General features: G+C 36.9%; 1 protein-coding gene across 1 annotated transcript; it reads left to right on the forward strand.

Annotated features, from left to right (window-relative positions):
* Window positions 1-9053: 9053 nt before the first annotated feature.
* LOC146885635 (uncharacterized) lies at window positions 9054-9995 on the forward strand. Its single transcript, XM_085675023.1, has 2 exons — window positions 9054-9452; window positions 9936-9995. The coding sequence occupies exons 1-2, from the start codon at window positions 9054-9056 to the stop codon at window positions 9993-9995; spliced, it is 459 nt and encodes a 152-aa protein (XP_085531149.1).
* Window positions 9996-12063: the final 2068 nt, after the last annotated feature.

Below are 12063 nucleotides of genomic sequence, written 5' to 3' on the forward strand. Positions count from 1 at the left end.
ATAAGGAACTAGCAGAGGAAAATGAAAATCTGATATCAAGTCTTGAAAAACTTGAGAAATCTAAGAAAGACTCTGATGAAGGATTGACCCCAACCAAGGATGAAGGCAAATGCTTAAGAAGACTAAGCATGTTTATAAAGAAAGTTCACTAATCCTTCATCCCTTTCATTTGTGTTTGTTATTTTTGATTCCCTAAGTTGACTTAGTTGAATGAACTTTAGTTGACTTGTTGACATTTGACTAGATTTGACTTGTTGACTATAGTTGACTTGACTTAAGCCAACATGCTAATCTATGTTTATTTGCTTTGTAGGTTAATTAGGAGTAAGAAAGCAATGCTAAGTGGCGCATGGTGATTGGGGAGCACAAATGATGTGGATGAGAGAGTAAAGCAAAGGCATAAAGCATAAAGTAAAAGGCATAAAACAAGTGTACCTATGTACCTTTGTTTTTAACACACTTTGGCCACTTTTTGGAGACATATGAGACACATTCTTTGTCTCCTTTTGTGCTAGAACGAAATTAGCCTTGCACATACCATAGTTGGCTCTTTTGTGTCTCATTTTTGTAACCTTATTTGACCTAGTTTCTAGAAGCTAGGGTTAGGTTTTTGTAGAGACATCCTTAGGTATCTTTTATTTGCTTAGAGGCCCCTAAACTCTTCTATATAAGGGGTGCTCCTATACATGTAAAAGGGTTGAACATTTTGAAGTAAAAACACTCTTGTGTCTCAACCATTTGTGAAAGTTTCCTCCCTAGGGAGTGAATACTTTTAAGATTGATCTTGCATAACAAGTGGCAGCACACATCCACTCATCTTCAAGGTTGCCATGGCTTCTAGCCTAGCCTTGTAGTGGCATGCTTCTCACATTTTTACCATTACTTTCCTTTTCATTTTATGTTTTCTTCTTCCTTTAATTGTTCTTGGTTTTCTATGGTTTATGTGCTTTCCATTTCCTTTTTGTTTCAATAAATCCATCATCTTCTTTTCTTGAGCTTTGTGAAAGGAACCTTCACATCTAGATAGCTTGCTATCTTAATGTCCACTGGGGATTTTACTTAGCTTTCTTAATCAACTCACACCATATTCAATAATCTTAAAAAGGAAAAAGATAATCCTTCATAGTTTGGTATCTAGAGCCTAGGTTATCTTGAATATGGTGTTTTTCATGTGCTAACCTTATCTTGTTGTAGCTATCTTGTTATGGTTCAAATCCACTTCCATGACGTACAAAAATAGTGCTGGCAGAAAACGTGACAATTTTAAAACATTAAACTGCACCTGCTCAGCGGTCCAAAAATTACATTTTTGGTGTCAAAAGAAAGCTCTTTGAGTCTAATTTCTAGGAAAAACAAAGAACCAACGCATTTGGAGTTCTGTGGAGAAAGTTATGATAAAATTAGTGAGCAAAGGTCAGATCTGCCAAGAATACGTGAATCAGCGCTTTTAGGTTTTGTTGTCGCAGTTTAGCTACGGTTTTTGCACCTCTTTAAGCTCCTAAATGTGGTTGGATAACATGTCTTTGGATGCTTAATCTTTGAGCCTCAAATCCATGAGTTTAAATGCATGATAGCTACATGTTTGTGTCTTTGTGTATGTCATGTTGAGTCTTTAAATGTTCCTAAGTCATATGTTAACTTGAAGTTTTCTTATTCTTGTTTTTTTCAGGTATTTGAATCTTGCTTTCACTTTATGTCTTGCTTGATGTATGCTCCATGAAATTGATTTTGGCCTAAAACTTGAGGAACTAAGTGTCCAAGCCACCTAAAACTCTTTCTCACCATTTTATGAAACTAGTTGTGGAAAGAAAAAAATTTTGCACCAATTTTTGCCTAAAAACCGAGAGCAACCTTGCTCCTTGGTGAACTAAAAGTGTGTTTTTCACTAGGTGTTATGCTACTAGTTTTACTACTTGAGAATTGGATGATATTGGCTAATTAGTTCCATATTTTAACTTGGTTATGATCTTTCTTGGTGTATGCATGATTTAAGACTTGAAGATGTTTGTCAAGTACTTTCTGATGAGTGCGTATTTTTGCTCTCATTCAGTGTTTAATTCTGGGTATTTAATTGAATTTATGTGCTTAAAGAGTGATTTAATTGATAATTCTGATAATTAGGCTGTTTGAGCTTGTGTGATAAAAATGTCTTAAAAAGTGATTTTTAGCTACATAAATTATTTTTGGATATTTTAACGTTTGTTGATGCAACTGAAGTTAAGATTAAGCTTATTTAAAGGTGGAAAAATAAATTGATTAAAATTACAAAAGACCTTTTAATAAGCTGAAATTAGCAAGTTCTAGAAAAATCACTTCTGCACCCAAGTTTTTACTTATACACTCCCATCTTTCTAAAGTGGACCACCAAAAACCTATTTTGCACCCCAGTTTTTACTAAGTAGCACCCCTCCTACCACTTAAACTACACTCAACCAGATTATGCCATGTGGCAATCCCCACCTTTCAAATCAGGCCAACCATATGCTGACATGTGGCATTAATCCTTGGAAACACATATGCACCAATTAGACACTGCCACGTCATTGTCTTCAACCCCAGCCTCTTCTCCTGGAAACCCTAGCAGCCACGGCCACCACAGCAGCACTCAGCTACCGTCCGCCTTCCACCCTCGTCGGCAGCTACCACGAGTTCCTCTGACCACCGCGAGCATCGTCGCACGACAGCAGCGACCACGCGAAAACAAGAGCAGTTCACAAGGAGAACGAAACCAGCGACGCACTCACATGTTCACGCATCTGCACCGTAGCCTCGCCGGAAAAATGCCGTCAGCCATGTCACGGACCACTACCGTGAGTCCCTGTAGAAAATAACTGCGAGCCAAATCAGATCTGCGCGATGCCTCGCGCCACCGTGACCATCACAGATCTGCAACGCACCTGCACCAGCCTCGAATCCATCCTTGCGCACCCTGCACCTGTTCGATCTTCAGCAAACACCATCTTCATTCACGAATGCACCAGCAAGCATGGCAGCACCACCGTCAGCCGCAATCCATGGTGGAGGAAGGAGAAACACGGAGGCAGAAACCCTAATTCTGATATGAGAGAAGGAGAAGGCTGCCACGTGTCATCCTATCAATGGACAGTCAAATAGTCAACTAGTCAAAAGTTGGTCAAATCTAGTCAAAAAGTCAAATCTGGTAAAAAAGAGGGGTTTAAGTGCAAATATTCATCTTTTTGGATTTCCCAGCAAAATTGGACTACAGAATTGAAAATGGGCTGTTTAGAAAATTAATAAAAATATTATTTGGTGATAATTTATTAGATATCTTTAAATAATTAATTTATTTAATTATATCATAAATTATTAACCAACTATATTTGTTAAATAGTCTATATCTCTCCAAATATCTTTGAATATTTATTTTATCTTTATTTTAAAAGATATTTGAGAGGTTTTAACAACAGAAAAGCCCAGTCCAATTCTTATATAAAGAGACCAAGGGAGAAGTAGAAAAACAAGCTCGGGACTTCAGAGTTTTGGAACCCTTAGGGGGGCCTAATTTCTTTCTTCTCTCTATTCTTCTCTCTTTATTTTGCATTCATAGAGTTTTAAATTTCTTGGGTTGATTCCATTGTAATTTCATTATGGATTCTGAGGTTAGAATGAAATAATTTCTTTGTTATTTTTATTATTGTTGAGGTTTAATTTCATCTATGTCTTTTATCTTTGAATCATGTAAAAAGTAATGATTTTAAATCTATATGAATGTTGATCATATGAGTTCAAGGGTTTTTAAATTTAAATGAGACTTTACTTTGATTTTATTTAGAAACTTTCATGTGATTAAATGAGTTTTTACCAATAATTGAGACTTTACTTTGATTAAAGGTATTTACTCTAACTACAATTAATTGAGACATTACTTTGATTAATTAAGCTTTTTATTTGGTGAGGAGATAAAAGAATAGACATGATTAGGCACAGTAAATTTGATTGAGACTGTACTTTGGTTGAATTTACTATGGATAATCTAAAAGTTCTTACTTTTAATTGAGACTGTACTTTGGTTAAAAGTGAGAACGCCAACAAATTAATTGAGACTTTACATTGATTAATTTGTAAATCTACAACAATAATTAATTGAGCAATAATCTTTAGATAACCGATGATGAATCTATTTTGAAAAAATAATGGAATCAATCTATTTTTCTTTACTATTGTTTCTATCTTATTTTATCTTTTTATCTTAATCCTCCCATATTTTTATTATTGTATTTGACTAACCGTTTTGTATAGATTTTACAAGAACTAACTTGTTAAAAATCAATTCCGTGTTCGTTGGGAGACGAATTAGGGTTGACTTAACCCATACTAATCTTTTGACTACTTTCTTAACAATACTGAAGTTGTTATAGATAAGTAGTATTAATTTGATCGCTTGACGACAACGTTATCAAAGTATGAAGGATTGACCCCAACCAAGGATGAAGGCACATGCTTAAGAAGACTAAGTATGTTTAGAAAGGAAGTTCACTAATCCTTCATCCCTTTCATTTGTGTTTGTTATTTTTGATTCCCTAAGTTGACTTAGTTGAATCAACTTTAGTTGACTTGTTGACCTTTGACTAGGTTTGACTTGTTGACTATAGTTGACTTGACTTAAGCCAACATGCTAATCTATGTTTATTCGCTTTGTAGGTTAATTAGGACTAAGAAAGCAATGCTAAGTGGCGCATGGTGATTGGGGAGCACAAATGATGTGGATGAGAGAGTAAAGCAAAGGCATAAAGCATAAAGTAAAAGGCATAAAACAAGTGTACCTATGTACCTTTGTTTTTAACACACTTTGGCCACTTTTTGGAGACATATGAGACACATTCTTTGTCTCCTTTTGTGCTAGAACGAAATTAGCCTTGCACACACCATAGTTTCTAGAAGCTAGGTGATGAGTGCGTATTTTTGCCCTCATTCAGTGTTTAATTATGGGTATTTAATTGAATTTATGTGCATAAAGAGTGATTTAATTGATAATTCTAATGATTAGGCTGTTTGAGATTGTGTGATAAAAATGTCTTAAAAAGTGATTTTTAGTTGTATAAATTATTTTTAGATATTTTAACGTTTGTTGATGCAGCTGAAATTAAGATTAAGCTCATTCAAGGTGGGAAAATAAATTGATTGAAGTTACATAACACCTTTTAAATAAGGCTAAATTTAGCAAATTCTGGAAAAATCACTTCTGGACCGCAGTTTTTACTTATACACTCCCCTCTTTCTAAAGTGGACCACCAAAAATCTGTTCTGCACCCAAGTTTCTACTAAGTTGCATCCCTCCTACCACTTAAACTCATTTCAACCAGATGCTGCCATGTGGCAATCCTCCACTAATTGAGTTGACCAACCCGAAGAAGCCACGTGGGCATAATCCTTGCACATGCATGTGAACCAATTGGGGCGTGCCACATCATCATCTCCTTCATCTCTCACATGAAACCTTAACCCTAATTTTCTCCTCTCCTTCCATCACCATGGCAGCCGCCACCCTTGCCGGCAACAAGTTTTCTGACCACCACGAGCCACCAACACCTCCATCAGCTCGCACTTGCACCACCATGGAAGCACAGCTCCGCCATCTTCTCCATTACAACAGCAACGTCCCTGCGAATTTTGAGCCTCCATCTGCACCGCAGTTCCACGTGTAAGCATGGACTGAGAAGCACCACCGCGTCGTCCACCATTGACGCAACTTAATCCTTACCGAAAAATGGAGAGCACAACACCGTTTCTACATCTTCACGCTGTCGCCACCACGAAACAGCAGCGAACACAGCTTCCAAACCACGTGCACCAGCCGCCATGCTTGACGAGCCACCACTGCATCTACACCATGCGAGAACCACCAGATCGGACTTGTAGCCACCACAAATCATCGTTAGCCATGGATGCGCGTCCTTGACTGCAGATGTTCGAACCTCCGCACATCAGATCAGAGAAGAAGAACGATGCAGCAGCATCTCCGTAGCAACCACCGTGAGCCACCACGTTCAGCAGCCGTCATTCTCGAACCTACTACAGAAATGAAAACCCTAATTTGAGAGAGAGAATAAGCTGCCACGTGTCATCCTATCATTGCACAGTCAAAGTCAAAGCTGGTCAAACAGTCAACTCTGGTCAAATATTCAAATATGGTCAAAGACTGGTCAAACTAGAGGGGTTTAACTGCAAATATTGATATTTTTGGATGTTCCTGCAAATTTGGACTACATGATTAAAAATGGCTTATTTAGAAAATTAATACAAATATTATTTGGTGATAATTTATCAAATATCTTTAAATAATTAATTTATTTAATTATATCATAAATTATTAACCAATCATATTTGTCAAATAATTTATATCTCTCTAAATATTTTTAAATATTTATCTTTATTTTTATTTTAAAAGATATTTGAGAGATTTTAGCGACAGAAAAGCCCAGTCCAATTCCTATATAAAGAGACTAAGGGAGAAGCAGAAGAAAACAAGCTCGGGACTTTGGAGTTTCGGAACCCTTAGAGGTGCCTAATTTCGTTTCCTTTCTCTCTCTTTTCTTCTCTCTATTCTTCTTTTGTATTCCATGGATTGCTAAACTTCTTGAGTTGATTCCATTGTAATTTCTTAATTGGATTCTGAGGTTAGATTAATTAATTTCTTTGTTCTTTTTATTATTGTTGAGGTTTTAATTCATCTATGTCTTTTATCTTTGAATCACGTAAAAATTATATTTGCATGTTGATCATATGAGTTCAAGGGTTTTTAAATCTAATTGAGACTTTACTTTGATTTTATTTTGAAACTTTCATGTGATTGAATGAGTTTTTACCAATAATTGAGACTTTACTTTGGTTAAAGGTATTTACTCTAACTACAATTAATTGAGACTTTACTTTGATTAATTAAGCTTTTTATTTGGTGAGAAGATAAAAGAATAGACATGATTCGGCATAGTAAAATTTGATTGAGACTGTACTTTGGTTCAATTTACTATGGATAATCTAAAAGTTCTCACTTTTAATTGAGACTGTACTTTGGTTAAAAGTTAGAATGCCAACAAATTAATTGAGACTTTACATTGATTAATTTGTAAATCTATAACAATAATTAATTGAGCAATAATCTTTAGATAACCAAGGATGAATCTATTTTAGAAAAGCAATGGAATCAATCTATTTTCTATACTATTATTTTTATTTCTTTTTATCTTTTAAATTTTATTTCTATCTTTGTTTATCTTAATCCCCTATATTTTTTATTTTATTTGACTAACTCATTTGTATAGTTTTATAAGAACTAATTTGTTAAAAATCAATTCAGTGTTCGTTGGGAGACGACTTAGGGTTACTTTACCCTTTCTATTTTCTTGACTACTATCTTGGCAATACTGAAGTTGCTATAGTTTAGTAGTATTAATTTGATCGCGTCAACGACACCGTTATCAATAGGTTCAGGTTTTTGTAGAGACATCCTTAGGTATCTTTTATTTTCTTAGAGGCCCCTAAACTCTTCTATATAAGGGGTGCTCCTAGACATGTAAAAGGGTTGACCATTTTGAAGTAAAAACACTCTTGTGTCTCAACCATTTGTGAGAGTTTACTCCCTAGGGAGTGAATACTTTTAAGCCTTATCTTACATAGCAAGTGGCGGCACACATCCACTCATCTTCAAGGTTGCCATGGCTTCTAGCCTAGCCTTGTAGTGGCATGCTTCTCACAGTTTTACCATTTCTTTCCTTTCCATTTTATGTTTTCTTCTTCCTTCAATTGTTCTTGGTTTTCTATGGTTTATGTGCTTTCCATTTCCTTTTTATTTTGAATCAATCCATCATCTTCTTCTCTTGAGCTTTGTGAAAGGAACCTTCACATCTAGATAGCTTGCTATCTTAATGTCCAGTGGGTATTTCACTTAGCTTTCTTAACCAACTCACACCATATTCAATAATCTTTAAAAGAAACAAGATAATCCTTCATCATGGGTACCTAAAGGAACACCTCAAACCATTAACATGAAAGGACCCAAGTTCAGTTGGGTACTTGCATCTTCTCTTTAATCTTTGTTTCAAGTGTGTCTTGATGCAAGGAAAACAATGTCGCTTCTATATAATGGATGCTCAAGACACATGAAAGGAGATGTGAAGAACTTCTGCAGGATATCTTACAAAGCCAATTAATGGTCATGTTACAAGAGATGATTATAATAAAGGTCAAATTTTAGGCATTGCCAAGGTGAACAGTTCCTCTTCTATTGTGATCAAGTATAATTGTTGGTTGAAGTACTCCCACATTTTGAATTTACTGCATGTTTGTTCACTAAAAAGGAAGTAAAATGTGCCTTTTTTCATATTTCTGCATAAATTAATCCATTAGGTAATTCTCTAATGGATTGTGGTTGATTCTACCTTGATGGGTCTAGCTTGAATCTAGGAGCAAATTGACAAATCTGCACAACAATAGGTGTATTTGTTTCTTGATTCTTTTTTATTGGATTTTCTGATTATAGTTGCTTCATTGTGTGAAGTATAGGCATAGGTGCAATTGCGTGGATGCATCGCTTCTAGGAGGAGTTCTTGATTGGTAGATCAAGTTCTTTGGTTTTTAGGTTCTAGAATTATATATATGTTATTGTAATTCTTGGATCTTTATTGTGTTAGTGGAATCCTCCTAAGTGGGTTTACTTAGGAGAAGACTGGACGTAGATTCTTTTTGAATCAAACCAGTATAAACTGTTGTGTCTTGATCTATTTCTTCTCTTACAACCTTTCTTAATTGCCTTAAACAGTCCATTAACACACGACTGCAAAATTGATTAATTGGGTTGTAAGACTTAAAGATGTGTGCTGGATCACATGGGAAACTGGAATGATGTGCTACCTTTGGTGGATTTCACCTACAATAATAGTTACCACTTCAGTATTGGTATGGCGCCCTATGAAGCATTGTACGGAAGAAGGTGTAGAACTCCCTTGTGCTGGTATCAAGATGGTAAAGCCTTTGTGCTTGGTCCTCAATTTCTATAACAAACGACTAGTAAGGTTAAATTGATTCACGATCGGATGCGAGCCACTCAGACTAGGCAAAAGTCTTATGCTGATAAGAGGAGACAGCTACTTGAATTTGATGATGGAGACCATGTATTTCTCTGGGTTACTCCAATTACAAGTATCATAAGGGTTCTTAAGTCAAGGAAGTTGACTCCAAGATTTCTAAGGCCTTATCAGATTACACGGAGAATAGGAGCAACGGCGTATGAGATCGCTCTACCACCTCACCTATCCAACTTGCATAATGTGTTTCACGTCTCACAATTGAGGAAATACATTGCAAGTCCAAATCATGTTTTGGAGTCAGATGAGGTGCAAGTACGCGAGGATCTGACTATGCCAGTTAGACTAGTTCACATATTGGATACTCAAGTCAAGCAACTGAGAGGCAAGGAGTTAAAGATGGTGAAGGTACTCTAGGATGAGACAACACAAAGATGACTTGGGAGATAGAGGATCTCATGAGGAAGTCTTATCCTCACCTCTTTATTCGTAAGTCCTATTTTCGAGGACGAACACTTTTAAAGGTGGGGGAATTGTAAGACCCGTGAAAATTAATTAATTAATAAATGCGGGTAGAAAGAGCTTTTATGGCATTAAATATTGTTTGATGTGATGTGGAAAAGTACTAGCTTAAATGGTGGAGAGTACTTGGTTGTGTGTGAAAGGACTTGGGTTCAAGTCCTATGTATGCCAATTGTGTGTCATTTTATTTATTATTATTTTGTTTTGGTGATGTAATTGTGAATGGTGAGTGATAATATAGTCATAAGATTATAATGGTTATCACAAAACGTGAATTTGCATAGTGGTTGTACTTTGGCCTTATGTGTGGAAGGTTACAAGTTCAAACCTTGTTAGAGGTGAAGTAGACTTTATTTTTGCTAATTCTAGTTTGGAGTGGAGGTGAAAGGGCAAAAGGTAAAGCCTGAGGAGCAACCAAAGGGGCTGTGAAAAACAATATTAACCCAATAAGTAAATAACCTTAAGTGGAAACCTGATTTAGAGAGGAAAACGAAATTAGGAATTGAGAAGAAGTTTTATGTGTACAAGGGGGCTGAAACAAAAGCATTGGTGAACTAAGGGTCCTTCATCCTTTTCATCTTTAATCTAGAATTCCAGGTTAGGGGAGCTGCTCTTTTGTGTGTGTAAATTACATGAATTGTGTATGGGTCTGATTCAGTATAACCTCAATTGAAATTCGTATGGTATGAATTCTGGATTGTATGCACTGTGATTAAGAATTGGCTTAGTTATTGCTGTTTGCAAAACTCTTTTATGCGTTATTGGTTTGAGAATGAGGATTTTGGGTATGGAAGGGTTAGAGCTGAATCAATCTCGAGTTGGGGTATTTGAAAGGAGTGATATATAACCTGTTCTGATGATTTCTGGTCATTATGTTGTGCTGAGCAATGTATGAATGATGTTTTGGTATGGTTGTGGGTCGTTTCGCACAAGACCAGGAGAGGAATACTGCAATTCTCGCTCAAGCGGATCGTTCTCGCCTAAGCGAGAGTTGTAGAGTTTCACTACTGGTTTAGGGGTCGAGCATCTCGCCCAAGCGACTGACTCGGTTTTTTAGCAACTTGGTCTCTCGCTCAGGCGAGAGACACTAGCCTAAGCGAGGTCGCGATGTGACCTGAGTGTTCTGAGCGCGAAACCTCGTCCAAGCGAAGAGCTTTGTGTGTTGAGCGAACCAGGGTCTCGCCCAAGCGAGACGGTCTCGCCTAAGCGAGATGTCGTGGTCATGTGTGATGTTTTGCTTGCATTGTAGCCCAGGCGAGATTGAATTAGGTGTTTGGGCGAGAGATGATCTTGCCTAGGCGAGGGGATCTCGCCTAAGCGAGATAACGTGATGATGTTGATGTTTTAAACTCGCTCAGGCGAGGTGAATTAGCCTAAGCGAGGCTGAGGGCTTAGCTTGGGCAAGAGTCCATAGCTTAAGCGAGTTTATGCGAAATTCCATGTTTGTGTATGCTTGTGTGTGTGATTTGGCTGCTTTATCCTAAGTATAGGAAGTATATGCATGTGGTGTGGTATTTGGGCTTGAAGGACTAAGTCCAATAGGGGTCTGGGATGTGCTTGGTGGTTGGACACATGATGGGCATGGAACTGGTTGAGTTCCCGTCGGCTACTATTGGGCGAGGAGTTCTTAGTATGGTGATTACATGTGTCGGGCGCACGATGGGCAAGGAACTGTTATGTTCCCATCAGCTACTATTGGGCGAGGAGTCCATAGTATGGTGATTGCGTGCGTGCCAGGGTCCAGGTTGAGGAGACTTGGATGATTTACTACAGACGAGGAGTCTGTAGGGCAAGACTATGAGCAGGATAGGCTTATAGGGTTGGACCATGAATGAGTTAGTTTCGTGGGAGCATATAGAAGTCCCAAGACCTAGTTCATATAAATGACTCGTGAGGGACTATAAGGTCATGGTTGGGTATTTTGAAAATCATGAGATTTTAGTTATGCTATTTTGGGATGGGTGGCATATTTATTTTATGTATCTATTTATATATTGTGCATAGCTCACCCTTTCTCTATGTGTGTGGCGATGATCGGATAACTCGTTATCCGGGAGCAGATGATGTGACAGGTGGGCCAGGATATGTCTAGAGGCGGAGAGCAGGGTCTACCTGGGCTTTTGAAAACATTTCTTTTGTTTTAAGATTTTGATGTAACTTTAATTATCTTGAACTTTGGTAAATTTTGTAATAGAATAATTGTGAAACTTTGGTAAATTTTGTAATAGAATAATTGTGAACATTTGGATTATGTTACAGTTAGAATTTTGATTAAATTTCCCGTGTTTTTGGAAAATGCTATTATACTAAATGTGGTATCTAATTTTCTTTTCTATTTTTATTTATTAAAAATTCGTAATATTCCTTAGGGATGTTACATTTTATACCTGCACATTCATGATATCGTATAATTAATTTTCAAATTCGTCATGCTTGTATCAGCATATTGTATGAATAAACACCTTTTGAGGTGCAAGCATCCATTGCATTTTACATT

This window comes from Vigna unguiculata, chromosome 6, assembly GCF_037176805.1.
Source record: "Vigna unguiculata cultivar grain cowpea cultivar isolate G323 ecotype 2 chromosome 6, ASM3717680v1, whole genome shotgun sequence".
NCBI lineage: Eukaryota > Viridiplantae > Streptophyta > Magnoliopsida > Fabales > Fabaceae > Vigna > Vigna unguiculata.

Bases quoted from the DNA above. Each gene is read 5' to 3' on its own strand.
- LOC146885635 (XM_085675023.1), top strand. From the start codon at position 9,054: ATGCGAGCCACTCAGACTAGGCAAAAGTCTTATGCTGATAAGAGGAGA. The intron at 9,453-9,935 runs GTACTCTAGGAT...TGCTAATTCTAG, and splicing joins AGGAGTTAAAGATGGTGAAG to TTTGGAGTGGAGGTGAAAGG.